Raw genomic sequence first — 27,372 nt, forward strand, 5'->3', positions numbered from 1 at the left:
GGAATCAAGTAAGGACTTGGAATTTGCAATTTGCAAAGACAATAATACAAGACGAGATTTGAGTCTCTCCTATTGGCCAGGCACTGGGGTAAGCATTTTATAGAGAACATAAAGTTTTGTTTTACAACCACCTTCTGAAATCACCATTGTTATTGTCATCCCTTTTACAGATTTGACAAGTGTGCCCTTGAGAGTTGGCCTGAGGTGGCACCACCCAACATAAGTGACAGAAGTTGGAAAATCCCCCTCTAAATTACGTGGAGCTCATCACTTATCCACTGGCTGGTATGGTTTACAGTCGCATTATTAGAAAATGCCTCATGCAACTTTCAAAACAGTTCTATAGTCTTTTTGATAGTGATATGGATATGAATAATATTAATAATATTTGATTTATTAACTACCTTTTTATCATGAAAAAAGTTAAACAAATTGAAAGACTGAAAGAATAGTTCAAGAATCACCTGTATCCCTACCACCTAGATTTGCCACTCTTAACACTTGTGCTATCTTTATGTACCTTCAGTTCACCCATTTTTATTTGTGTCTATAAATAGGCTCATAGATCATTTTCAAGGACACATTTCATAGTTGCAGATACCATGAAACTTCACCCCAGTCCCTCACCTGCAGCGTACATATCCGAAAAATGAGAACGTGTGTCTAACTAACTATAGTACCATTGTTATACATAAGAAAATGAACTTCTGTAATAACATCTAGTATCTGTTTCATATTAAAACATTACTTATGTTCAAAAATGTCTTTACTATTTTTTTTTCTTCTTAAACCAGGATCCAGTAAAATTCTGCGCATCAATGTCTCTTGGCTGTTCTGTACCTTGACCTCTAGTCTCTCGTTCTACAACACCCCTCTCCCACCTTCCCCCATGGCATTAACTTTGGAAGAGATTGGACAACTGTCTTATTGGATGTCCCACATTCTGAATTTGTCTTAATGCTTTTATTTCTGCCAATCTACTGTTTGAAAGGAACAATTAACAGAGGGGAGAGAAAACCCAAGTACAAAGGATTTTATTACAGCCATGTGTCAATGAAATTGAAACACTTACAGAATATAGAATTTTATACAGCAGCAGCTTGAAATGTGATGTAAGAGGCTGCAGATTCCCCAAGATCCCTTTTAAGGGGGGTCTCAAAGTCAAAGCAAATAGTGTAACTTGTAATTTGCCTTTAATACCGTATTCTTTCACATGTATACAACAGAATCCCACAGACACCGTACAAAATATGGTGACATCGGGGCACCTGGGTGGCTCAGTGGGTTAAGCATCCGACTTCAGCTCGGGTCATGATCTCGCAGTCTGTGAGTTTGAGCCCCACGTCAGGCTCTGTGCCGACAGCTCAGAACCTGGAGCCTGCTTCGGGTTCTGTGTCTCCCTCTCTCTCTCTGCTCCTCACCCGCTCATGCTCTATCTCTCTGTCTCTCAAAAATAAATAAACAATAAAATTTAAAAAAAAAAGACAAAATATGGTGACACCATTGCTTTGATGGCTAATGGATATATGCTTGTATGTTCTTGGGTTTCCTAGAATGTAAGGTAGTATATAGGTTTATAATATGTGTACTATTTACAGAAATTAACTCAGCATAATTTCAGTAAATCTGTGCTCTTACTAGACAGTTATCACACATGTGCTATAATCTCGTAACCTTATCATTCAACAGATCATTCTTTTGAACTCCTGAATAACTGGCTATTCAGACCTGCGTTTCTTATGTCAAAGTGAAAAACAAAACAAAACAAAACAAAACAGTAAGAAGAACATACATTTGCATATCTTCTGTCACAATAATAGTTTTATATGTTTTGCAAAATATTTCTTTTAGAATTTTATCTAAAGCTGCTATAGCTTCAGACTTTTCTAATTATTATTAAGAACTAAATAAAAGAAAACTCATTATATTTTTGTTCATTTTTAAGAATGTCACTACAAATAAGAACAGTATGACAAAATCAACTTTTCCCTAAGAATTAGAATTTCCCTTATTGTCTTACAGAAAGGAGTATTTCTTAAACAACCTTATTGTGTCAGTTATGATGTCACTTTGAGCCCAATCATTCAAAATTTAAAGAAAAGGAAATGGAACTTTTAAATGTAGACGTGATGAGGATTCTGAAGGCCCAAAATTGTTTGGTACGGCCTTTCAAATTAGGAAGGGGAGCATCTCATGGGATGAGTCACCATATTGCAATGACTCGAAAAGGCCCACGGTAGCTCAGAGACCAAGAAAGGATTGCAGAGTTGACCTCGTTCCACGCCCGCTGGATGAAGTCAGTAGAAGAAATCACCGCACTGCCTCTTTCCAATGATATAGCATCTAGTTGAATCAAAGCTACAGCTGCGAGCACAGAAGGGACTTCAGTTCTTCTTTACAGAGCTGCACTTTTGCCTTCCGAGCGGATTAATGTACGGACATGACTACACTTGCCCTTTTGCTTGTATTTACCTGCTATCAGAAGCAACCAATCATCAAAGAAGATCATCTTTTCTACGAACAGCTGGCTACAAACACAAGTGGTACTGAGCTATTTGGTGTGGAATACTTGTTCCCACCTATGGGTCATTCTAGAACAGCCAGGCTGGTATTTGCACCGATGGTGTGAAAGCAACGGGGACCCCTCAGCACAGGTTAAGGCGGTGACCACCAAACTGCACTCATTGCCATTATATGCTTAATCCCCACTTACCCACAGTTAGAAAAATTAAATAAAATGTCGTTTTTTATTTTAACACATTTTTGATGAAATAATAAAAGTTATTAACATTATTACGTTTCAACCCTTTTTATTTAAAAAAATTTTTTTTTCAACGTTTATTTATTTTTGGGACAGAGAGAGACAGAGCATGAATGGGGGAGGAGCAGAGAGAGGGAGACACAGAATCTGAAACAGGCTCCAGGCTCTGAGCTGTCAGCACAGAGCCCGACGCGGGGCTCGAACTCCCGGACCGCGAGATCGTGACCTGGCTGAAGTCGGACGCTTAACCGACTGCGCCACCCAGGCGCCCCACGTTTCAACTCTTAAATACGCATCTTTTGAATATGGTGTGCGACAAAATGGCAAGTATGCAAGCTGTCCTTCTGGGTATACCAAAGCACGGTGGCAGTCTCCAGGAAGATCTCTTGTGTCTTTTTTTTTTTAATTTTTTTTTAACGTTTATTTATTTTTGAGACAGAGAGAGACAGAGTATGAATGGGGGAGGGTCAGAGACAGGGAGACACAGAATCCCAAACAGGCTCCAGGCTCCGAGCTGTCAGCACAGAGCCCGACGCGGGCCTTGAACTCACGGACCGTGAAATCATGACCTGAGCCCAAGTCAGCCGCTTAACCAACTGAGCCACCCAGGCGCCCCAGATCCCTTGTGTCTTTGCTGGAACGGCAAGCTGAAGACTTCCACTTGATCCAAGGAACATCATTTTTACTTCACAATGACCAACAAATTGTGGTTATTCAGATGTGTGTATCTGGCAGACAGTTTTTCAAAAACGAACAAAGTGAGCCTTTCACTACAAGGGGGGAACAACCCAGGCAGTGTTTGTTGCCCATGATAAAACGTGAACTTTCAAACGAAAATTACAACTTCACAAAACTTTTAGCTGCCACTTTGGGCTTAGCAGCTTTCCAATACTTGAAGACTTTTCTGATGAGATCTTTGGTGATATGTGGATATTAACAGATAGGGTTTTTAGGATTGGAAGTCCTGCATAGTGCAGTGAAGCAGTATTTTTCCAGGTGATTGATACATGCATGATGTTACAAAACCATGCATGGATAAAGATCTATTTGAAGTACAAGATGGATCAATGGATACTAATGTAGCTACTGTTTGACATTCCACATTGCATTTAACCGTCAATAAACCAGTATTTGTTGGGCTGTGGTGTTGTATCAAAGAACAAGGTTCACAATAATCTGAAAAAGTCATTAGCCTACTTCCCCCCCTTTCCTACCACCAATCTCTGAGTGATCTTTTCATATACTTCCACCAAAACAAAACAGATTCACCAGACTGAATACAGAGGCAAATATGAGAATTTGTTTTCTAGCAAGCCAGATACTGACTTGATTTGCAAAAAATGTAAATTCAAACGTCTATGTTCACTAAGTTTTGTTTGTTTTTGGAAGATGCAGCCATCTTTATTAAAAATACACTTTTTATGTTAACATATAATGTTTATTTTTGGTGGTTTTAAATGCACTCGTAAATATCTTTAAATATTCTCATTTTTAACTCCTAATACAGTCAATATCGAGAGAGATAACCCACCTAAGCTGGAGAAGCACTGACTTAGAGTTATTAAAAGTGTTGAAAAGCATGGAAACATGGAATACTTACAACATTACAAGGAAAAGGTGATAAAAAATATGCATAATGTAAGATGTTTTCCTTAAGTCCCCCTTTAAAGTTTTTTTTTTTTTTCAACGTTTATTTATTTTTGGGACAGAGAGAGACAGAGCATGAACGGGGTAGGGGCAGAGAGAGAGGGAGACACAGAATCCGAAACAGGCTCCAGGCTCCGAGCCATCAGCCCAGAGCCTGACGCGGGGCCCGAACTCACGGACCGCGAGATCGTGACCTGGCTGAAGTCGGACGCTTAACCGACTGCGCCACCCAGGCGCCCCTTTAAGTCCCCCTTTAATTATACATAGAGAATCTTTGCAGGAAAACAGCAGAGGGTTAACAAATATTGTGGTAGGTGGAATGACAATCTTTTAACTTTTTTTTCCTTTTCTCTACTTTCTTGTGTTTTCAAAATGTTCTGTTTGATAACTGTAGTTTTATTGTACCAAAAGTTGTAAAAGGCACAATCATGGTTACAACTAAATACAATGTATCTTTGTGGGTCCATTTCAAAGAAAAAAAATTCTTACCGTTGTTAAAATACTGGTTTAACTACATGATTTATTTACTCACGAAAACTTAATTGAGTGCCTATTATGGGCCATAAATTGTTGTAGGTGTTTGGGGTTCATCAATGAACGCCAAGGTTCCTGCCTACTGATCAGCAATAGAACATAAAGAGCAAACATAATAAGCACATATGATACAATTATATACGTGTGCACGCACACACACGTATGATAAAGTACATGAGGTAAGGGCTATAGCATTTCCATTAGAAAACTTCCACAGGCATTACAGTGGGAGGGGGTCTAAGGTGAAAGACTGGCCAGGATGAGGATATTCTCATTGAAAATGTGAGGCGGTAGCAGAAATCTGAGAGGTGAGGGAGACAGTTAACCGTAGGGTCTGAGAGAGAGAATCCAGGTAGAAGAACCAGGAAGGCAAGGGGTCTGTAGCACTTAGTGGACTCCAGAGACCCTGTCCCAGCTCTGTGAAGAGTCAATGGCAGGGAGGCAGACAGCAGAGGTTGGAGGCCAGCTAGGGGTCTCCTGCCTGATAGATGGCGAGGGTTGGAAAGGGTGGAAGCAGGGGAGGGCCTGGGAGAGCACCTGAGTTCTGCTGGATCCTGCAGGTAGAGGCAGTGCGATTTCCTGGTAGACTGCAGTGCGATCAGAGGGATTGAGGTGGGGGGGCAGGGGACTTTGCAGTAAGCAGTCCACAAAAACTATCTGAATATTTTTCACAGTGAACAAACACGTTTTGATGTTTTTAAACTACTTAGTAATGGAAGGTTTGATTTTATCAGCCTTTGTTTTTATTTGTGTACATATTTTCTTTTTTTCTTGTAAAATTATTTCTTTAAATTCAAGTTAGTTCACATACAGTGTAGTATCGGTTTCGGAGTAGGAGCCAGTGACAGATCTGTCACATGTAACACCCAGTGCTCATCCCAAGAAGTGCCCTCCTTAAGGCCCATCCCCACACCCAACACCCCCCCGCCAGCAACCCTCAGTTGGTTCTCTGTATTTAAGAGTCTCATGTTTTGTCTCCCTCCCTCTGTTTTTATCTTATTTTTCCTTTCCTTCCCCTATGTTCATCTGTTGTGTTTCTCCAGTTCCACACGAGTGAGATCATCGGATATTTATCTTTCTGTGACTTAATTCGCTTAGCATGCTACATTCCACTTCCATCCATGTTGTTTCAAATGGCAAGATTTCATTCTTTTAGATCACGTGTAATATTCCATTGTATCTATATCACACATCTACTTTTATCTATTCATCAGTCAATGGACATTTGGGCTCCTTCCATAATTGGGCTATTGTTGATAGCACTGGTATTCATTTTTAAATATAACCAGGGTATTAGATGTAGCCCCCTATTTTTAAGGCAAGGTATCTCCAACAAACGCAAGTCTGGAAATAGTTGGACAATGTCCTCTACCTAGAGCAGAGCATCCTGTTCCATTACTTATTTTTGGGTAGCATTTGGAGCACAGAAGCTTTTTTATTCTGTCACTAGAAATCAGCTCTGTATCAAGATTAATGCCAACAATACTGACTGGGGGTTTGCCTGGGTGGCTCAGTCAGTTGGGTGTCCAACTCTTGATTTCGGCTCAGGTTATGATCTCATGGTTCAGGAGTCCGAGCCCTGGATCAGGAGCCGAGATAACAGTGGAAAGCCTGCTTAGGATTCTATCTCTTTCCCTCTCTCTCTGCCCCTCCCCCATCTCTTTCTCAAAATGAATAAAATAAATAAAAATAAGAATATTGACAGGTATTGTTTATTTCGGTGCCAGTGGCTTCCTGCAGCTCATACCAAGTGAATAAAAGCAGAAATCTGACCTACCAAAGAAACCAATTTCTACTGATAAAGGATTAAGTAAGGGTCCTTCTTAACCTCATAGATACGTGAACTTTCCCCTTAGGGGGCTCATCAACAAAAGTATGTTTTTGGCTCTCAACATACTTTTTTCCCATAATTAGATCATTTGTCACTGACCTGACTCAGTCAGCTATGCAATAGTCTTATAACTTATAAATAGTCATATAACTTATAACCCCCCCCTCCTGGGGGGTCTCTTGCCCCCACCTCAGTATATACTACATACATCACTGCTAGATTCATCGTCTATCAGCAACATTTAGCTCTTATCACACAGTGACCCCAACCTTCACAGGCTACCTGTTATTGTACAGATTCTAAGAATTAGAATTTCTTTCCTGTGTGTAAAAATACTTTAGATAAAGCAAACCATTATGGAGACATGAGGTATAATTTTATCAGTTGTGTGAGACAATATAAACTCCTTATCCTGAGCCACCATATAGGGATTAAATGTATGGACTTCTGAATGAAAGAGAATCAAGTTGAATTAGGCTCTGCTACTAATTACTAGCTATGCCTTTGGCAAGCAATATAAACTCTCTAGACCTCAGTTTCCTTCCCTTAAAAAATTGGAGGGGTGGATGTAACCACCCACTGCATAGGGTTGTGGTGAAAATAAGCAAAAGAACAGATACAAAGCATTGAGAAGGTGACTGGCATATAGTGAATATTCAATAAACATAAGCAGCTGCCATAATTAAATAAAAGTTTTATGTTCTAAGTGTTATCATTGTTTACGACCTTCAATAATCAAAATAAATGTTCTAATATGTCAGATGTAAGTCTCAATATAGACTCAGGAGTGCTGGAAATTTTCATTTGTTCACTCTCTTCAATCAAATTATTATGGAGTAGGAACAATTTTTCAGTTGGCTCTCTGATAATGTTCATTGTTTAGCTCTTCCTCAAGGTCACACCAAATCCAGGAGACATGTCATGGCCAGAGGCTGGAATGTAAACTCTCTCATCTCTCTCCTATCAACGTCACGAAGAACCCATGCTGTCCAATGGCTCTCTGCTTTTGTGCCCAGAGATAAGAGAGGGGACCTTTGGTCAAGCTGGGGACCCAATGCTTCTGGCCATCCCTCCCGGGTGAGTCCATGCAGAGAAACTCATTCTTGAGGAAACATTTCCAAAGGTCCTTCTTTCCCCACTTGACTCTACTCTTTTTAAACTCATTAAATGAATTTAGGTTTTGAAAATAGATAGGACCGTATCTTCTGGAAGCTTTTAGTATTGACCACATATTCTGAGATCAAGAAATTCACGTGTTCATTGCAGCATTAATTTACAAAAGCCAAGATATGGAAACAACCCAAGGTGCCCACCAAGGGAGGAATGGGTAAAGAAGATGTGAGAATCAACTACATAGACATATGTGTCTATATGGAATGGATTATATAATCACACACCTATATGTTATATACATCGAATATTATTCAGCCATGAGAAGGGAGGACATCCTGCCTCTTGCAACACCACGGATGGACCCTGAGGACATTACGCAAGTGACCTAAATCAGAGAGTGACAAGTACTGGAGGATACACCTGCTTGTGAAATCGAAAATGCCAAACTCATAAAAACAGAGTAAAATGGTGGTTACCGGGGGATGGGTGTGGGGGGATAAGGCAGATGTTAAGGATACAAAGTGACAATGGTAAATAAAAATAGTAATAGTAAGCAAGTCATAAAGATATAATGCACTGTGTAGTAAATTCTGGCAAGGATACCATATGATAATCAACTTTGCGGAGAATCTAGAACTTAATTATTCCAACCACTCAAAGAATAATATGATGGAGGTGGTAATTATCATCACAATGGCAATCGAATTACAGTATATAAATGTATCCAATTACCATGTTGCACACCTTACATTTACAATGTTATATGCCAAATATAGTCAATTTAGAAGGAAAAAAAGAGCGTGCCGATATGTTTGGAAAAGAGGAAAGGGAAGAACAGAGAAAAGTATTTCAATAATTTGTATTTTAACAAAGTGTCCTCCAGATCCATCACTAATATTTGCAGGGCACTGATTCCCTGTGCAACCAAGCACCGTGCATCACAGCCATCCCCCCATCACCCCCACCACTCACTCACGGACACGGCTGCCTCTTGGTCAACGCTCAGACACAGGAGGCAGCAAATGGCAGGGTGGGAAGAAAGGACCTGAGGAGAGGCCAGTGCTGAGCTTGGACATGAGCTCAGGGCTATCTGGGCAATAGCATTCCAGGATCCTGATCGTGGCATGTGGTCTAGAGGGGACCACACCCGCGAGAATCTAGAGGGGAGCCCTTCTAACGTAAAGGGCTCTTGGGTAGCTCAGTAGGTTAAGCTTCCAACTCTTGGTCATGATCTCACGGTTCAGGAGCTGGAGCCCCACCTCAGGCTTCTTGCCGACACTGTGGAGGCTGCTTGGGATTCTCTTTCTCCCTCTCTCTCTCTGCTCCTATCCCGCTTGTTCTCTCTGTCCCTCTCTCTCAAAAAATGAACAAAGTTAAATTTTTTTTTTTTAAAGTAAAGGGCTCAGAGACGGGCAGCTCTAAGAATAGAGCTCCTCTAAGCATAGTCCTCCTCCCTTGTCACCCACTCATTCGCCCTCAGGGAAGCTACAGCCCACACCACCTTGCCCAGCGGAAGCCTCAAGCTGTGTGCCTTCTGCCAGGACTCTTCTGGTACATTCTGCCACATCGCTTTACTCATTTAACCTATTTCCGTCGAAATGGTTAGTGGAATTGATGGCAGAAACGACAACGATGTTTTTCAACCATTCCAAGAAGAAAATCCATAAAACCGTTACTCCTGCAATTTTCATTTAGACAAGAGTTACGTTCCCATCAGTTAGCTATCTTTCCTATCACCCCCACACTAGGTACCATGGGTAATAGGTAATTCATCTGAGCTCAGTGAGTCTCACCGTTTTCACCTCTAATGTAGAAATGATAATTCTGGCCTGAGGGATCTCAAACCAAGGCCATGAAATACTGTAAGAGAATGCATTTAAAAGTGCTTTAATTTCAAGTTAAAGCACTAGACAAATATGAGTGATCAAGTTATTTATGGACACAACAAAAATACTACAAATACTGTCTTAAAAAAGCATCTTCTAAGACTATAATATACCCAAGTACAAACTTCCAAATTTTATTTTAATATTTTGGAGTTATGCAGATTCACCGCCTTTTTCAAAGCCACTACCAATCTCTTAGACCAAATCCCTGGTCAACATGCCCTATGACAATGGTTTCCAAACCTGACGGTCATTAGAAAGTCAGATTTAGGAAGTCATAGAGCGAGTTCCAAGAAAGCAATGTAATTTCAAAACTGTCATAAAAATATACATCACATAATTTTATCCTCTTAATCGTTTTTAGGTATATAGTTCAATGGCATTAAATACATTCACACTGTAGTACAACCATCACCACTATCCATGTCTAGACATTTTTCATCTTCCCAAACTGAAAATACACCAATTGAACACTAACTCCCCATTCTCCTGTCTCACCCTGGAAGCCAACCTTCCACTTTCTGTCTCTCTGAATTTGGCTACTTGGGGGCCTCCTATAAATGCAATCATACAGTATTTGTCTTTTTGTGACAGGCTTAATTCGCTTAACATAATGTCCTCAACATTCATCCGTGTTATTCAATGTAAGTTTTTTTTTTTTTTAATTTTTTTTTCAACGTTTTTTATTTATTTTTGGGACAGAGAGAGACAGAGCATGAACGGGGGAGGGGCAGAGAGAGAGGGAGACACAGAATCGGAAACAGGCTCCAGGCTCCGAGCCATCAGCCCAGAGCCCGACGTGGGGCTCGAAGTCACGGACCACGAGATGGTGACCTGGCTGAAGTCGGACGCTTAACCCACTGCGCCACCCAGGCGCCCCATTCAATCTAAGTTTTAACACCTCCCCAGATGATTTAATTGTACAGCAGGGTTTACAGCTTTACCAATTATTTTCATTTGGTATGTGATAATGTAAAAAAAAAAAAAATCACTAAGGAAAAAAATAATAAAATATCACTAAGAATCACAAACCTAGTCCAGCTTGTTCTCCGAAGTGCAGCCAGTCTTCTCAACCTATGTATGTTATCTTATTTTATTTCAGGTTATTGTGTTATGCCATTTTGTTAGGCTAGGTTATTTTGTTAGGCTAGGTTATTTTGTATTTTATTTTCATTTTATTGTGTTAAGAACACTTAACATGAAACTTGCCCTCAACAAATTTTAGTGTAGGATACCTTGTTGTTGGCTGTAGAAATATTTCACGGCCAGGGCGCCTGGGTGGCTCCGTCAGTTGAGTGGCTGCCTTTGGCTCAAGTCATGATCTCATGGTTCGTGGGTTCGAGCCCCATGTCAGGCTCTGTGCGGTCTGCACGGAGCCTGCTTGGGATACTCTGCCCCCCCCTTTCTCTCTGCCCCTCCCCCACTTATTCTCTCTCTCTCTCTGTCTAGCTCTCTCTTAAAAATAAACTTTAAAAAACATTGCACAGCCAAGCTGGAGAGTGAGCATAGTGTTTTCACCTTACTGAAATGTTATGCTGTTGATGAGAATTCTCCATTTTTCCCTTTCCCCATTCCTTGGCAACCACCACTCCACTCTATGGTTGCATGTATTTGACCTGATACAAGTGCAATCATGCAGCGGTCTTCTCCCCATGACGGGCTTATTTCACGTAGCGTAATACCATCAAGGTTGATCTGTGTTGCGGCATATGGATGGACTTCCTTTCTTTAAGGCTGAATGGTATCCCACTGTAGATTGAGGCTGTTGCAAACAGTGCTGCCACAAGGGAGTGCTATTATCTCTCCGAGATCCTGATTCTCTTGAATCAAGACCCCAGATTGCTGGATTGTAGGGTAGTTTTATTTTATTTTATTATTATTATTATTATTATTATTATTATTATTATTATTATTATTTACCTTTTTGCGGAACCTGCATACTGTTTTCCAATAGCAGCCGCACCCTTTTGTATTCCCTCCAACAGAGGGCAAGGGTTCCAATTTCTCCACACACTCACCAATACTTATCTTCATTTCTGATAATAGCCATCCTGACAGATGTGAGCGGACACTTCACGGTGGTTTGGGTTTATCAGTCTTTGAGTTCCTCCATGCTTGTGTCAACTTCTTTGAGACAGCTCAGACACTGCCTGTCCTGGGAAATGGTCCCTGACAGCTTCCTGCATCTCAGTACAGGTCCTTCCTGAACAACATCTGCACTCGTGTTATAACTAAACCTTGAAATACGTGTGCCCTCCCACTAACATAGAAATGCACTGAAACCCCTACTGTGTAGTAACTAATAGCAGGGAATTGAGAATGAGGGATAAAAGATGGTTTTGAATCCCGGTACCTCCATTTCCGAGCTATGCGACTATGGAGAGTTCTTCAAAGCCCATAAGCCTTAGGGGCACCCGGCTGGCTCAGTTGGTACAGCCTGCCACTCCCGATCTTGTGACTGTAAGGTCAAGCCCCACACCGGGCATACAGATGACTTAAAAATAAAATGTTTAAAGACAATCAGTAAGCTTTAGCTTCCTTAATCAGAAAATGCAAACAAAAACACCCAGCTCACACAGCAGTTATGAGTATTAGTACGTATGAGACACTCAGCTAAGAGGCTGACACGGGGTAAGCACTCAGGAAAAGGGACGCATCATTTAGCTGGTGTGACATTTGTCTTCACAGAGGGCATCATGGGGTATGTGCTGACATGCATGCAAGTTGAAGGAGTCTATCCAATGAAGCCAAAGGCAATGAAACGGTAGTGGTGCTGAGCCCGGGGTGTGCAGTCTGCACACTGTCCAAAGGCACCTGCGTGGGGATAAGTGGAAGCAGCTCAGCTCACCCTGTCGCTGCACGTCACCCATTTCACCCCTGGTAGGGGTGCATCAGCCCAGGGGATGGGGTACTTCTTACATCACCAACGGGTGCCTTATTTTATAGCAACCCTGGTCTGTGCAAAAGCTCTTCTACTCGGTTATTTTCCAGGAACCATGGGAATACTTCCCTGAGGCGATTTACTCAAGAAAAAAAAAAAATGAGCCAAGGAAATTATTTATTGACATACAGAATCTTCCTTAAAAACTTTCAGAGGAGACTTTTAAAAAAATCCACCAAAGGGCTACTTTCAAAATAAGAACTGAGTCTACTCTGGTGCTGCCGTCACAGTGATCATGAGGAAGGGAGGGGCACTAATGATCTACTTGATTAAATTACATCTCCAATGTGTAACAGCATCTAACCCTGTGGCTTATTTGGAAGATCACATGGTACCTCATCTTTGCTCCATAAATCTCACAATGGCCTATGCGTAAGCAAAAATATAACCCGATGGCAATTTATAGAATTGAACAAATTGCATCTGATTGTTAAAACTAAAAAGCATATAGCATTTTCAACATTTCCTGTTGTACTGATGATAATCAGCCTAAAAGGTTCTGCCCAGTCTCAATCTTTTGAATCTTGGGAGGTGTGATCTCTTGCCCCTCATCGACTATGCCTTCCCCCTAGCAGTGTCTGTCCACAAGGCGCCACTGGCATCTGGGCAGGACGCATCTGCATTGTGCAACGGTGTGCAGAGCATTTGGCATCTCTGGTTCTTACCTGTGAAAAGCTAGTAGTGTTCCGGGGCATGTGACAAGCAAAGCCCCCCTAGGAATGATACTGCCCAAGATTTGGAATCATCACTCCATAATTTCATCATCTTCCCAGTTCACCAAGTGAGTTTGCAAGTTGTTCTGCCTAACCTTAACATCCTAGTACCTTGCTTCAATTTCCATCTCCCAGGGGCTGGACACCTATGACCCGATAACTCCCAACACTCAGCTGCCATCTGTTCGAAGTGCTTCTGGAACCCAGCTGCTTGCACAGGACAGACAAATGGAACGTAGGACTCTTCACCTTTGGTTTATGCCTGTTTCCAAAGTCACACCATTCAAAACATTACTTCTAAAACACTACATGAGTAGACATTGCACACACAAGAAGGATCCTATGGCAAATAAGGAAATTCTGAACTATAGAAATTTAAAAATCATCTTTACTTATCAGAGTCTTTGTTTAAAAAAAAAATTAGAAAGCTACCTGGGGAGGGAAAAGAGATAGTATCTCCCAAACTTATTCAACAAGGTAACCTCTTAATTTGAGATTATTAATTTATTGAGCAATTGGATTCCATGCTACATAGTTTAGAATCATTGGCTTATATTAAGGTGATGGAATTCACAAGTCCCTATGCTTTACATACAATAGACTCGAGCCTGGTCCCTTAGTGAGTTGATCCTGATTTTCACGATGAAATTCAGCCATCAGTTTCTCTGAAAACCCTAGACTGATAATCTCCCTAATTTCCCCTTCGTTCTTTTCCCACACACACTGTAGACTCTGCATAGACACACCCAGAAAGGCAGAGGGTCTAGATGCATCTCATCTGTGCACCTGACATACTCTGTGTCAACCTCTGTCACAGTGATCTTGTGTTGTACCTGTCAGTTTATTTATCTGCCCCGCTCTAGAAACAGCAAACCACAGCCCACTGGCTCACCACCCAGTGTTGTAGATCAAATTTAAATGGAAGACAATCATGCTCACTGGCTTGAGGACTGTCTCTGGCTGCTTTCAAGATACGGTGGCAGAGTAGTTGCAACAGAGTCCGTATGCCCTGCAAGCCTAGAATATTTACTGCACCACCCTTTAAGGGAAAGCTTGCCAACTCCTACCCTAGTCTATTACCATCTTGAGGTCAAGGACAGTGTCCAACTCCTTCAGCTTAACGCCTGGCAAATGGCAGATGCTCCAAGTTTGATAAATGAACAAATGTTTTACCTTTCAAAATCAATCCAAGAATATCTGACCTTGAAGTAACTGTTTTAATAAGATTGTGGGGAGATGGAATACTCAACCCAGGTCAACTAGTCAAAGATCTTATTCTATGTCCAAAGAAATTTTTTTAAGTTGACTTGGAAATATAGACTAAAAGAAACTTACCTCTTCATCAATAAAAACCCTCATGTACAAGTATATAACCTAAGAAAAGGATTCAAAGGTCACTCTGTAGAGCCTATTTTACGTATAAAATCTTGATATGAGTTCTCTGCCGTATCATTTTGAATTTTTTAAAGAAAGCCTCTACTTTTGCCCTTGGGAAATCATTTCTGAATACAATTGTTTAATAAGTGCCTCTTTCTGGAATGCAAACAAAATTGTCTTTTGGTTTATTCCATATCACTCCTAAATCTATTCTTTACCAAGAGACTTTAATTTTACAGTAAAATTTTAGAAAGTATAAGAACACAGAGAAATAAATTTATCTCCTCAAAATACTACAGCAATTTATTGGAATATCTGACAAAGGAGTTTTGCTGTTAAGGCTCAAAAGTCCATCAAAGAATAAAATTCCTAACTTTTAAGAGATTTGTCTTAATAATAAAGCTAACCCTGAATTAGATGTAGCACTGGGATTAAATTATATGACCCATATGTTCAATCCCTTTTAGCATAAAATTTAGCACAAAGAATGCACATAGTATTATTAGTAAATATCAACACTCGCATTTTAAGTGGCTTCATACAGATTATGGTTAAGACTGATTATCAGGCACTTGTATGTCAAGTGCTTTTCTTACTTAATCAATAATAATAACCATCACTAACATCTATTCATCATATACTGTGATCCAGGCATCTTGCTAACAGCTTTACAACCTTTATTTCACTTAATCCACGAACGACCCACCTTTTACCAAAAAAAAGATTTAAAACCATCTATACAATGATGTATGGTCCTTCGATTATCATACATATTAATATTCAGGCAAGCTTAATAACAGCTTAGTCTTAAATTGATGCATACTTCCTCAATTTACATGACTAATTGAATAAATGCCATGTAGGAGATTTTTGCAGTCAGGAAATGAACTAAATAGTCTGACAAATTAATTCATGCTATGATCTACAAGTGATGATGAGTAGGTATGCTATCTTTTCAGGTTATTTCGATTTCTGAGCAAAAATGTCATAATCCAAAGCAGTGACTTGGATATGAAATATAGGAATTAGGGCCGATTAACAGGAAAGGTGAGAATGGGTGCTGAGTGGAGGGCCCTATGTATCTGTCAGGGCAGGGAGTAATACACCAACAGAGCAGTAAGCATAGAAAGAGACTCAATTATTTGGGGGGGGAAATTAGGTCAATCTCACTTTACAATGGCAATTAAAGTATCATTATATTTTATTATCTTTAAGCATTTAATAATTTAAGCTCAGCTTTCACATATTTTTTGCAATCATTAAAGTTTAAGTTTGTTATTTTAACTACAGTCATAAATGTGAGAGGCATATAAGATGGTATTAAATGTCAAATCAAACTTATGGTTTATATATATATACATGGTTATGACCATGTATCTCCATCCAACACTTCGTAAGTCAGTGCTTACTGTGTGCTAAACACATTATAATATTAAGTCCCAACCATGCTGCTTAGTAACCATGCAACTCTGAGCAACCTAATTAACCTCTCTGAGTCTATCTTCTCATCAGTGCAATGGAGATAATAGAATTCTGTATGCACTAACGTACTTTATCCTTCAGTCGTTCTTTAGGTTCTCTCATTGTCCACATTATGTGCACAACAAGATGGGACCTAAGACCTCTTCACAAAAAACTTGCCCTCCCTGGGTCTAAGTGGCAGAACCTGGACTCAAACTCAGAGCTGGTGCTTCAGGGGAAACTCAACCAACCAGTGCCTGGGGTTCATTTGCCAAAATGTCAGATTACGTAGTTAACACACCATAGGAAGTTAAATAAACGTTTGACAATATCACCTACTGTATTATAAGTTTCCCTGCTCTATCGAGGGTGCGGCCACCATGGGGAAAGACACTGGCCTTTTCAAACAGAAAAGCTGCTTCTATAATCAGCCTACAAAAGTCCCATGGGTTGAGATGCAGGGTGTAAGATGGCACAAGTCGGGAAAGATCGACAGAAATAACACTTTTGGCTGCCATGTCAGAATACAGACTGCTGGAAGACAAGATGTAGTCCTTTTTCTTAACTGGAATATTTTCTTGCCAATACTTTTAGTTGGACTAATCTAACTTTGATTTTTTTTTTTTTTTTATGACCCAACTAAGCAGTGTTTTAGCAAAAGGCACTCCATTAGCGCCAACCGTCCCCTGACTTCAGACTCAGTTGAACCTTAACTTGTATCTCCAGTAACTGAAGTGTAATTGACATTAGCAAACCGACATAAGAAACCAAACTGTGTCACATAAAAAATACTGGAAATTCATGCGCCCTAAAGATCTCTTTAAAAAATTCAATAAAATGTATAAGTATAAATTCTTATAATCCAACTTCTGGATTCTTTCATGGTCTAGATTAAGTGACAAAACTTAATATTTAAAAAGGCTGCAGTGGAGGCTCGGATGGTGGTGGGGCAAGAGGATCCTAAGTTCACTCTGTCCCATGGATACAATTAGATAGCACTTTCAATAGTCTGAATAACCCAGAAAACGACCTGGAGACTGTCAGAATGAACTCCACAACCAAAGAAGAGAAGAGACCACATGGAAGAAAGTGGGTGGAAATGCTATTTGAGACCTAAATAGACCATGGCCAACTGCAGACAGGAGGGAGCCTGGAGTGCAGTGGAGGGTGGAAAACAGACTATCACACCAGGGAGCCTGCATGGAGAAGATGAATCCCCAGAACATTTGGCTATCAAAGCGAGAGGGGCCGAATTTCATGACTTCTTACAACCAGCAGGACTTAAGGTCTGGAATTCTAAAAATCAGCAGGCTGGGCTCTGGGTGAACCAGAAGGACTTAGAGAGCTGAGCCCCACCCCTTAAAGAGACAGCACACTAAACAGCTTCTGCAGACACTGCATATACACAGCAGTTTGAAAAACACAGAGGACAAATGGGAGAAAGAGTGATTTACTCATCACACAGCCTATCCCAAAGAGACAGGGATCTCAGAGAGACCCCTCCAGGAACGAAGGAGCTGGCAGGTAACATTCCTCCCCCAGCCTCCACCCATCATCTAACTTGCTTCCAACAAGCCCCACCGGATGCCTCTGCACTTTGGTGGACTGCCCTCACCAGTCATGCTTGCCTCAGCCCCAGAGCTGCAGTTCCCCCTCATCCAAAAACCAGTGCAAACCTCACCAGCACCACCTCTCTGAACCCCACATGTTTTGCTTTAGCCCTGCCAGCAGCTGTGGCTGGCTACAGGTGCTACAGAAGCCTGAGGTGAACCTTGTTAAAGTGCATGCCCCATCCATATGCACTTAGCAGATCTCCATAGGCCAGCCTGGTCCTGGCCATGGCAGCTCCAGATCTCGTTTAGCAAGCAGATCTGTATATACCTTGTCAAAATTCATCATACCCTGGCTGGGGACCAAACACTTCCCACAACAGGCAAAGAGAGCCATTGCAGATGACTGGACCAGAGGAAAAAGTGACTAGAGCACGACAGGGGACACTCCCTGAAGTGCCAGGTTCAGACGAACAGTGGGCACTGCACTATAGGACACTATAGGACCTCTTTTTCATAAGGTCATTACCTTCAATATCAGGAGACATAGGTGATTTTCCTAACAAGCACAAACAGAGAGAGTCAGGAAAAATGAGGACAAAGGAATATGTCCCAAATAAAGAACAGGACAAAATCACAGCAAGAGACCTAAGTGAAACTCATAAAAGTAATATATACCTCATAAAAATTTAAAGTAATGATGATAAAGATATTCACTAAACTTAAGAGTGGAGGATCTCAGTGAGACCATTAACAAAGAGATAGAAAACATTAAAAAAAGAACCAATTATAGATGAAGAGCTCAATAAATGAGAGTGAAAACACACTTTATAGAATAGGCTAGAAGAAGTAGGAGGATAAATTAATCACCTGGAAGACAGAGTAATTGAAAACAGTCAAGCTGAACAAGTGGGAGGGGGAAAAAAGTTATGCAAATTGAAAATAGCCTTAGGGAAGTCAGTGACTCCATCAAGCATAGTAACATTCATATTAGAGGGAACCCAGAAGACAGAAAGGGGGATGGAATGTTTATTTGAAGAAATAATAGCTGAAAACTTCCCTAATCTGGGGGAAAAAAGGAAATCCAAGTCCAGAAGGCAAAGAGATTCCCCCCAAATCAACCCAAGGAGGTCCACACCAGAACACAGGGTAATTAAAATGGCAAAAAGTGATGATAAAGAAAAAAATTTAAAGCACCAAGAGAAAAGAAGACTGTTACATATAAGAGAAACCCCATAAGGCAATAAGTGCACTCTTCAGTAGAAACTTTGCAGGCCAGAAGGGAGTGAAAGATATATACAAAGGGCTGCAAGGAAAAACAAAAACAAAACCCTGCAACCGAGAATACTCTATCCAGCAAGGCTATCATTCAAAACAGAAGAATAACGAGTTTCTCAGACAAACAAAAACTAAAGGAGTTCACGACTACTAACCAATCCTGCAAGAACTATTAAAGAGGATTCTTTGATCAGAAAGGAAAGACATTAGGGAGAGCATGAAAAATGAGAAACACAAAAGCAGTAAAAATAAGTATTTATGTAAAAATCGAAGAATTCAGAAAACAACAAGATATAAAATATGACAACACATACCTAAAATGTAGTGTGAAGAGGAGTAAAGAAGGTGCCCATCTTAAGCATTCATCAACTTAATATACACCGCTACATGTAGAAGATGTTTACATACAAACCTAATTGTAACCACATGTCAAAACCCAGCAATAGGCATGCAAGGAATAAAGACAAAGGAATCCAAGTATATCACTAAAGAAAGCCAACAAACCATGGAGGAGACCAGGAGAAGGATCACAAAAAAGCTACAAAAATAACCACAAACCATATAACAAAATGGCAATAAAAATATATTAGTAATTACTTTGAAAGTAAATGGAATGAGTGCTCCAATCAAAAGACACAGGTGACAAGAGTAGTTAAAAGAACAAGGTCCATCTAAATGCTGCTTACAGGTCACTCATTTCAGACCAAAAGACACCTGCAGATTGAAAGTGACGGAATGGAGAAACATCAAACATGCAAGTGGAGGTCAAAAGGAAGTCAGTTTAGGGGCGCCTGGGTGGCGCAGTCGGTTAAGCGTCTGACTTCAGCCAGGTCACGATCTCGCGGTCCGGGAGTTCGAGCCCCGCGTCAGGCTCTGGGCTGATGGCTCAGAGCCTGGAGCCTGTTTCTGATTCTGTGTCTCCCTCTCTCTCTGCCCTTCCCCCGTTCATGCTCTGTCTCTCTCTGTCCCAAAAATAAATAAACGTTGAAAAAAAAAAATTAAAAAAAAAAAAAAAAAGGAAGTCAGTTTAGCAATGCTTATATTGAACAAAACAGACTTTAAAACAAAGAGTATAATGAGATAAAGAGGGACGCTATATAGTAATATAGGGAACAATCCAAGATATAACAATTGTAAATATTTTTATACCCAACATGATAGCACCCAGATACATAAAAAAATTAATAATAAAAGAACTAAATGATAATAATGCAATAAGAGTAGGGGACCTTCACACCTGACTTACATCAATGAACAGATGATCAAAAGAGAAAAGCAACAAGTCAACATTGGCTTTGAATGACTCACTGGACCAGATTGATTTTACAGACATTTTCGGAACATTCTACCCCACAACACCAGAATACACATTCTTTTCAAATGCACATGCAACATCCTCCAGAAGATATCAAATAGTAGGCCACAGAACAAGTCTCAATAAATTCAGAGATGGAAGCCATACCATGCATCTTTTATGACCCCAATGCTATGAAACTGGAAATCAGCCACAAGAAAAAATCTGGAAAGAGCACAAATACGAGGAGGTTAAATAACATGCTATTAAACAATGAATGGGTCAACCAAGATATCAAAGAATAAATTGAAAAATACATGGAAACAAATGAAAATGGAAACACAGCAGTCCCAAACTTTTGGGACAGAGCAAAAGTAGTTCTAAGAGGGAATTTTATAGCAATATAGACTTAGCTCAAGAAGCAAGAAAAATCTGAACTAAACAACCTAAACCTTACACCTAAAGGAGCTAAAACAAAGAATGAAAAAACCTAAAACCAGCAGAAGGAAGGAAATAGTTAAGATTAGAAAAAAAAATAAATGACATAGAATCTAAAAATACCATAGAACAGATCAATGAAACCAGGACCTGGTTCTTTGAAAAGATCAACAAAATTGATAAACCTCTAGCCACACTCATCAGAAAAATAAGAGAAAAACAACCCAACACACAAAATCACGAATGAAAGATAAATAACAGACACCATAGAAATGAACAGACACCATTCTCTTATAAACATTGTAAAAGAATACTATGAAAACCTATATTCCAACAAATTGGACAACCTAGAAGAAATGGATATATCCTTAGAAACATATAACTTCCCAAAACTGAAGCAGCAAAAAATAGAAATTTGAACAGACTAATTACTGGCAATGAGACTAAATCAGTAATAAAAAATAAAATTCCAGCACATAAAAATACAGGACCATATGGCTTCACAGGAAAATTCTACCAAACATTTAAAGAAGAGTTAATACCCATTCTTCTCAAAGTACTCCAAAAACAAAAAGAAAACAAAGGAAGGAAAACTTTCAGATTCATTCTATGAGGCGAGCATTACCCTGACACAAAAGCCAGAGAAAGACACCACAAAAAATAAAATAAAAAAAACTACAGGCCAAAATCTCTGATGAACACAGATGCAAAAATCCTCAACGAAATTCTAAAAAACTGGATCCAACAATATAGTAAAAAAAAAAAAAAAAAAAAAAAATCATTCACCATGATAAAGTGGGATTTATACCTGGGATGTAAGGTTGGTTCAATATTTGCAAATCAATCATCATGACACATCACATCAATAAGAGAAAGGATAAGAACCATATGATCATTTCAATAGATACATCAAAAGGATATCACAAAGTACAACATCCATTCATTGATAAAGACCCTTATCAAATAGGTTTAGAGAGAACATACCTCAATAATAATAATAAAGGCCTTTTATGAAAATTCCACAGCAAACATCACATTCAATGGGGAATAAACTGAGATCATTTCCTTTAAGGTCATGAATTAGATATAAGGATGTCCACCCTCAACACTTTTATTCAACATGGTACTGGAAGTCTCAGCCACAGCAATCAGAGAAGAAATAAAAGGCATCCAAATTGGTAAGGAAGAAGTCAAACTTTCACTATTTGCTGATGGCATGATACTATATATAGAAACCCTAAAGACTCCACCAAAAACTACTAGAACTGACAAATGAATTTGGTAGTCATAGGGCACAAAATCATTATACAGAAATCTGTTGCATTTCTGTGTACTAATCATCAAACAGCACAAAGAGAAATCAAGAAAACAATCCCACTTGCAATTGTACCAAAAACAGTAAAATGCCTAGCAATGAACTTAACAAAGCAAGTGAAAGACTTGTACTTTTTTTTTAAATTTTTTTTTAACGTTTATTTTTGAGACAGAGAGAGACAGAGCATGAACGGGGGAGGGGCAGAGAGAGAGGGAGACACAGAACCGGAAGCAGGCTCCAGACTCTGAGCCATCAGCCCAGAGCCCGACGCGGGGCTCAAACTCACAGTCCGTGAGATCGTGACCTGAGCTGAAGTCGGACGCTTAACCGACTGAGCCACCCAGGCGCCCCGACTTGTACTCTTAAAACCATAAAACACTGATGAAAGAAATTTAGGACAAAACAGACAAAATATGGAAAGACTCATGCTCATGGATTGGAAGAACAAATATTGTTAAAATCTCTATACTACCCAAAGAAATCTACACATTAACGCAATTCCTATAAAAATATCAAGAGAATTTTTTTTTTAACGTTTATTTATTTTTTTGGGACAGAGAGAGACAGAGCATGAATGGGGGAGGGGCAGAGAGAGAGGGAGACACAGAATCAGAAACAGGCTCCAGGCTCCGAGCCATCAGCCCAGAGCCCAACGCGGGGCTCGAACTCACGGACCGCGAGATCGTGACCTGGCTGAAGTCGGACACTTAACTGACTGCGCCACCCAGGCGCCCCAAGAGAATTTTTTCACAGAACTGGAACAATCAATCCTATAATTTGCATGGCACCACAAAAGTCCACAAACTGCCAAAGCAACCTTGAAGAACAAAGCTAACAGTATCACAATTCCAGATTTCAAGTTATGTTACAAAGCTGTAGTAAGCAAAACATTATGGCACTGGACCAAAAATAGATGCATAGGTCAACAGAACAGAGACACCAGAAATGAATCTGCAATTGTATGGTCAATTAATCTTTGACAATTAATCTTTGGCAAGAATAGCAATGGGAAAAAGTCTATTCAACAAAAGGTGTTGGGAAAATAGGTCAGCTACATGCGAAATAAGGAAACTGGACCACTTTCTTACACCACACACAAAAATAAACTCAAAATGGATTAAAGACCTAACAGTGTGAGAACTGAAACCATTTATGGTCTCAGAAGAGAACACTGACTGTAATTTCTCTGGCATCAGCTGTATCAACATTTATTTGGACAGGTCTCCTGAGACAAGAGAAGCAAACAAAAATAAACTATGGGGAATTCATCACAATAAAAAGTTTCTGCATAGTGAAGGAAACCATCAAGCAAACAAAAAGGCAACATACTGAATAGAAGATATGTGCATTTGATATATCCAATAATCGGTAAGCAAAATATATAAAGAGCTTACACAACTCAACACTCAAAAGAAACAAATAATCCAACTAAAAAATGGGCATAAGACATGAACAGACATTTCTTCAAAGAAGACCTAAAGATGGCTCACAAAAAGATGCTCAACGTTATTCATTATCAGGAAAAGTCAAATCAAAACTACAATGAGGTATCACCTCACACATGTCAGAATGGCTAAAATCAAGAACACAAGAAACAATAGGTGTTGGTGAGGATGTGGACAGAAAGCAACACTAGCATACTGTTGGTAAAAATGCAAATTGGTGTCGTGACGGTGGAAAACAGTATGGAGGTTACTCAAAAAGTTAAAAATGGAAGTATCCTACAATCTAGTTATTGCACTGCTGGGTATTTACTCAAACAATACAAAAACACTAGTTCACAGGGATACACGCACCCCTATGTTTAATGCAGCATTGTTTACAATAGCCAAATTATGGAAACAGCCCAGGTGTTAGTCAACAGACACATGGATAGAAAAGGGGCGTGTATGTGTATATACACACAAACGTACATACATACAACGGAGTAGTATTCAGCCAGAAAAAGAATGCAATCTTGCCATTTGCAATGACATGGATGGAGCTCTCTAGCTACTCTCTAGTAGTACTCTCTAGGAATATTTTAAGAGAAATAAGTCAGTCAGAAAAAGACTAAAAGCACACGATTTCACTCCTATGTAGGATTTAAGAAACAAAAACAAAGGAGCAAAGGAAAAAAAAAAGAGAGAAAGACAAACCAAGAAACAGACTCTTAAATACAGAGAACAAAATGATGGTTCTGAAAGGGGAGGCAGCAGGGGTGGGTGAAATAATCAAAAGGGCTTAAGAGCACACCAATGGTGACGAGCATCATTAGTAATGATGTCAAGTGTTAAATCACTATACTGTATGCCCAAAACTAGTGTAACATTGGGTGTTGACCATACTGGAATTAAAATTAAAAGCTTCATTAAAAAACACTAGTCTGAAACAACAAAAAGGCTGCAGGTTATAATGGCCATCTTATAAACATACTGTCAAAGAGTAAAACTTGGTTCTTTCCTTGGTGAAGAGCTGTGGCTCTAAAATCTATTTTAAGAAATCTTACCCAGGCAATTAGCTATCCATGTGATGACACAGGCTTTATGGTGCTAGGCCAAGTTTTGAAACTTCAGAGGAAGAAAAACAAGGCTCATTTTATGCAGACCAGTTTAGAGAAACTATGGAGATGGGTAAGTAATAGTCAATTAAAACTATGATTGATTCTTATAAAATAAGTAATCGTGTGTTTCGGGATAAAGGGCAAAACATGTGCCCGACCAGATTCAGGTTGAGGGCAGATGTCAGGATGGGAATTGGATGTATCTAAGATAAAGAAGAAGGAACAGATATTAGCCAGGTTTTAAAATAATAGGAATAAGAGGGCCGTGGGGATGGCTCAGTCCGTTAAGCATCCAACTCTTGGTTTCAGCTCAGGTCACGATTTCACGGTTCATGAGATTGAGCCTCACATTGGGCTCTGTGCTGAGAGTGCAGAGCCTGCTTGGGATTCTCGCTCTCCTTCTCTCTCTGCCTCTCCCCTGCTCACATGAGCACTTGTTCTGTCAAAAATAAACAAAATTTTAAAAGATTTAAATAAAAGGATAGGAGAATTCCAGGGACTAGGAACAGCACATTACACTTGGGAGCCATAGGTGACCTGATATGGCAGGAGGGTGAGATGTGACAGGAGAGAAATAAAAGGAGGCTCCAGGAGGTGTCAAAGTGTCCAGTAGCAAAGGACTATGAGAGTAATCCCATTGGAGCCAGAAGAACACAGAATGGAAAATATATTCTGTAAATCCATGTAACTTGGCTGCACAAGATTTCCCAAAGGATTTATTAAAAAGCAAGTCCAGGGGCGCCTGGGTGGCGCAGTCGGTTGAGCGTCCGACTTCAGCTCAGGTCACGATCTCGCGGTCCGTGAGTTCGAGCCCCGCGTCGGGCTCTGGGCTGACGGCTCGGAGCCTGGAGCCTGTTTCCGATTCTGTGTCTCCCTCTCTCTCTGCCCCTCCCCCGTTCATGCTCTGTCTCTCTCTGTCCCCAAAATAAATAAAAAACGTTGAAACAAAAATTTAAAAAAAAGCAAGTCCATTATATTTTGCAGGAAACGTTGCCTGATTTTATAAGAAAAGACATCGTAAGGCAGTTTTATTTTGTGTCTCTGTAACAACCTGCTGTTTAACAGTTGAGTGGTCTAGTCACATCTCCACCCCACGACTTCGCTTTTCTCTTTAGTTTAACTGCGATGACAACTCTCTTAAAAGGGTCATGTGACTGGCATGGTTATTCTGTACATGCACTAACCCATTCTAAATGCATATATATATATATATATATATATATATATATATATATATATGGCCACGGCAATTGTGAAAATTACTGAATTACATGTAAAGCAACCACTATCACTATGCCCAATTTACAGATGCCAAGAATAAGGCACCAAGATGAAAAGAAACATGGTCAAGACCACAATAGCTGGTCAGCAGTGAAGCTGGTGGCAAATGACAGAGTTCAACAAGCCGTGTCTCCAGGAGACTACTCACAGAACAGCGAATAGTGTCAAGCATGGAGTGGGCCCTCAAACCTTACATGAATGAATGGATGACTATCTCTGTGGTGAACTAAAGAAAGAGCCAACCTCCTTGCCACTCGAGGAGTGACACCAAGACATGGAGAATAATTCCCCTTTTTTGGAATTTGGGTTAACTCAGTGACTTGCTCTTTCCAAACAATGGGGTCAAGATGCCAATTCTGGTCTTAAGTATTAAGGATCTTGGCTCTTTTAAGTCGGCAACCAAGCTTTCAAGAGGCTCAGCTTAGACAAGGGCGCAGTGACAGGCAATCTGAAGAGAGACTTCGGAGGCTGTGAGGCCATCTTGGATGTTCCTGATGTGTACATGACCTTACTATGTCCAGTCAACTTGCAGATTCATGAAAAACAATATATTACTGTGGTTTTAAGCCACTCCAGTTTGGGGTGGTTTAGGGCATATAAATAATCTTAGTGACAGTAGATGTACTTGCCTTTTTCATAATTAATCTAGGACTCATTCAAATGAAACCATCACTGCCACTGGTCTCTTTTCTGTAAAACATCCCAATTCTTATCACTTACCCGAATGGTATTTGGAAGCACCAAAACGTGTTTTTCAAAAATGAAAGGACACTTGAGTTTCAGGAAATTAGTTTTACAAAACCCTTTTTTCTCTTTTAAAATGTCTTTTCTTCTAAGATGTTTTTAATAATTGAAGAACACCATTTTTTACTTCTGTTTATTTCCTCCGACAGTCTTAAGGCATTCTACCACCTGGAAGGTCAAATGCAGTAACAACAGGAAGACTATCAAGTTGAAGATGGCCATAATCACACCTAAAAGCTTCATATCAACACAACAGCTTCTTTTCAAAGGACATTTATTATCCCAACCAATTCCATTTTGACACACAGACCTGCCAGCGGGAACACGCTGCCAATTTTCTTTCAAAGAAAACACCTGTGTCCTTTCAAACTCCAAAACAACTCTGAGGGAAGTAAAAATGTTAATCCATCAAGTGGTTGTTTGGTTAATATGATAGTTTAATAGCATAGATGTAGCCCCAGATCTTTATTTCCTTTCATAAGCAACAATGCCTTTCTTACCCCGTGGGTAAAGGCATGATTACCTCAATACGGCTGTGGAGTCACATGAGGTTGGAATGTAAAATGTGTTTGAATGCAGAGTGTCACTTATGCAATGGCAGGTCGACATTTAAATTGTCTTGTAGACTTCAGTATTCGTACATGCCCAAATATGTCTTGAAGACTG

At 39.9% G+C, this 27,372-nt stretch overlaps 1 protein-coding gene across 4 annotated transcripts in view; it reads right to left on the reverse strand.

Annotated features, from left to right (window-relative positions):
* The window catches only part of PRKG1 (protein kinase cGMP-dependent 1), a 1,163,528-nt gene that overhangs the window by 360,230 nt on the left and 775,926 nt on the right, over nt 1–27,372 (reverse strand). Inside the window, exons 1-2 of one of the 4 annotated variants that reach the window (XM_040454317.1) lie at nt 13,128–13,136; nt 4,737–4,742 (exon numbers count right to left, since the gene is read on the reverse strand). The exons of the other annotated variants lie outside the window; for them this stretch is intronic. Of the exons in view, the coding sequence (XP_040310251.1) occupies nt 4,737–4,742; nt 13,128–13,136 (15 nt within the window). Of the gene's footprint in view, nt 1–4,736; nt 4,743–13,127; nt 13,137–27,372 lie in introns of those variants that run through there. 4 annotated transcript variants of the gene reach the window in all.

This window comes from Herpailurus yagouaroundi, unplaced genomic scaffold (genome assembly GCF_014898765.1).
Source record: "Herpailurus yagouaroundi ecotype Mexico unplaced genomic scaffold, PumYag 211, whole genome shotgun sequence".
NCBI classification, from domain to species: Eukaryota; Metazoa; Chordata; class Mammalia; order Carnivora; family Felidae; genus Herpailurus; species Herpailurus yagouaroundi.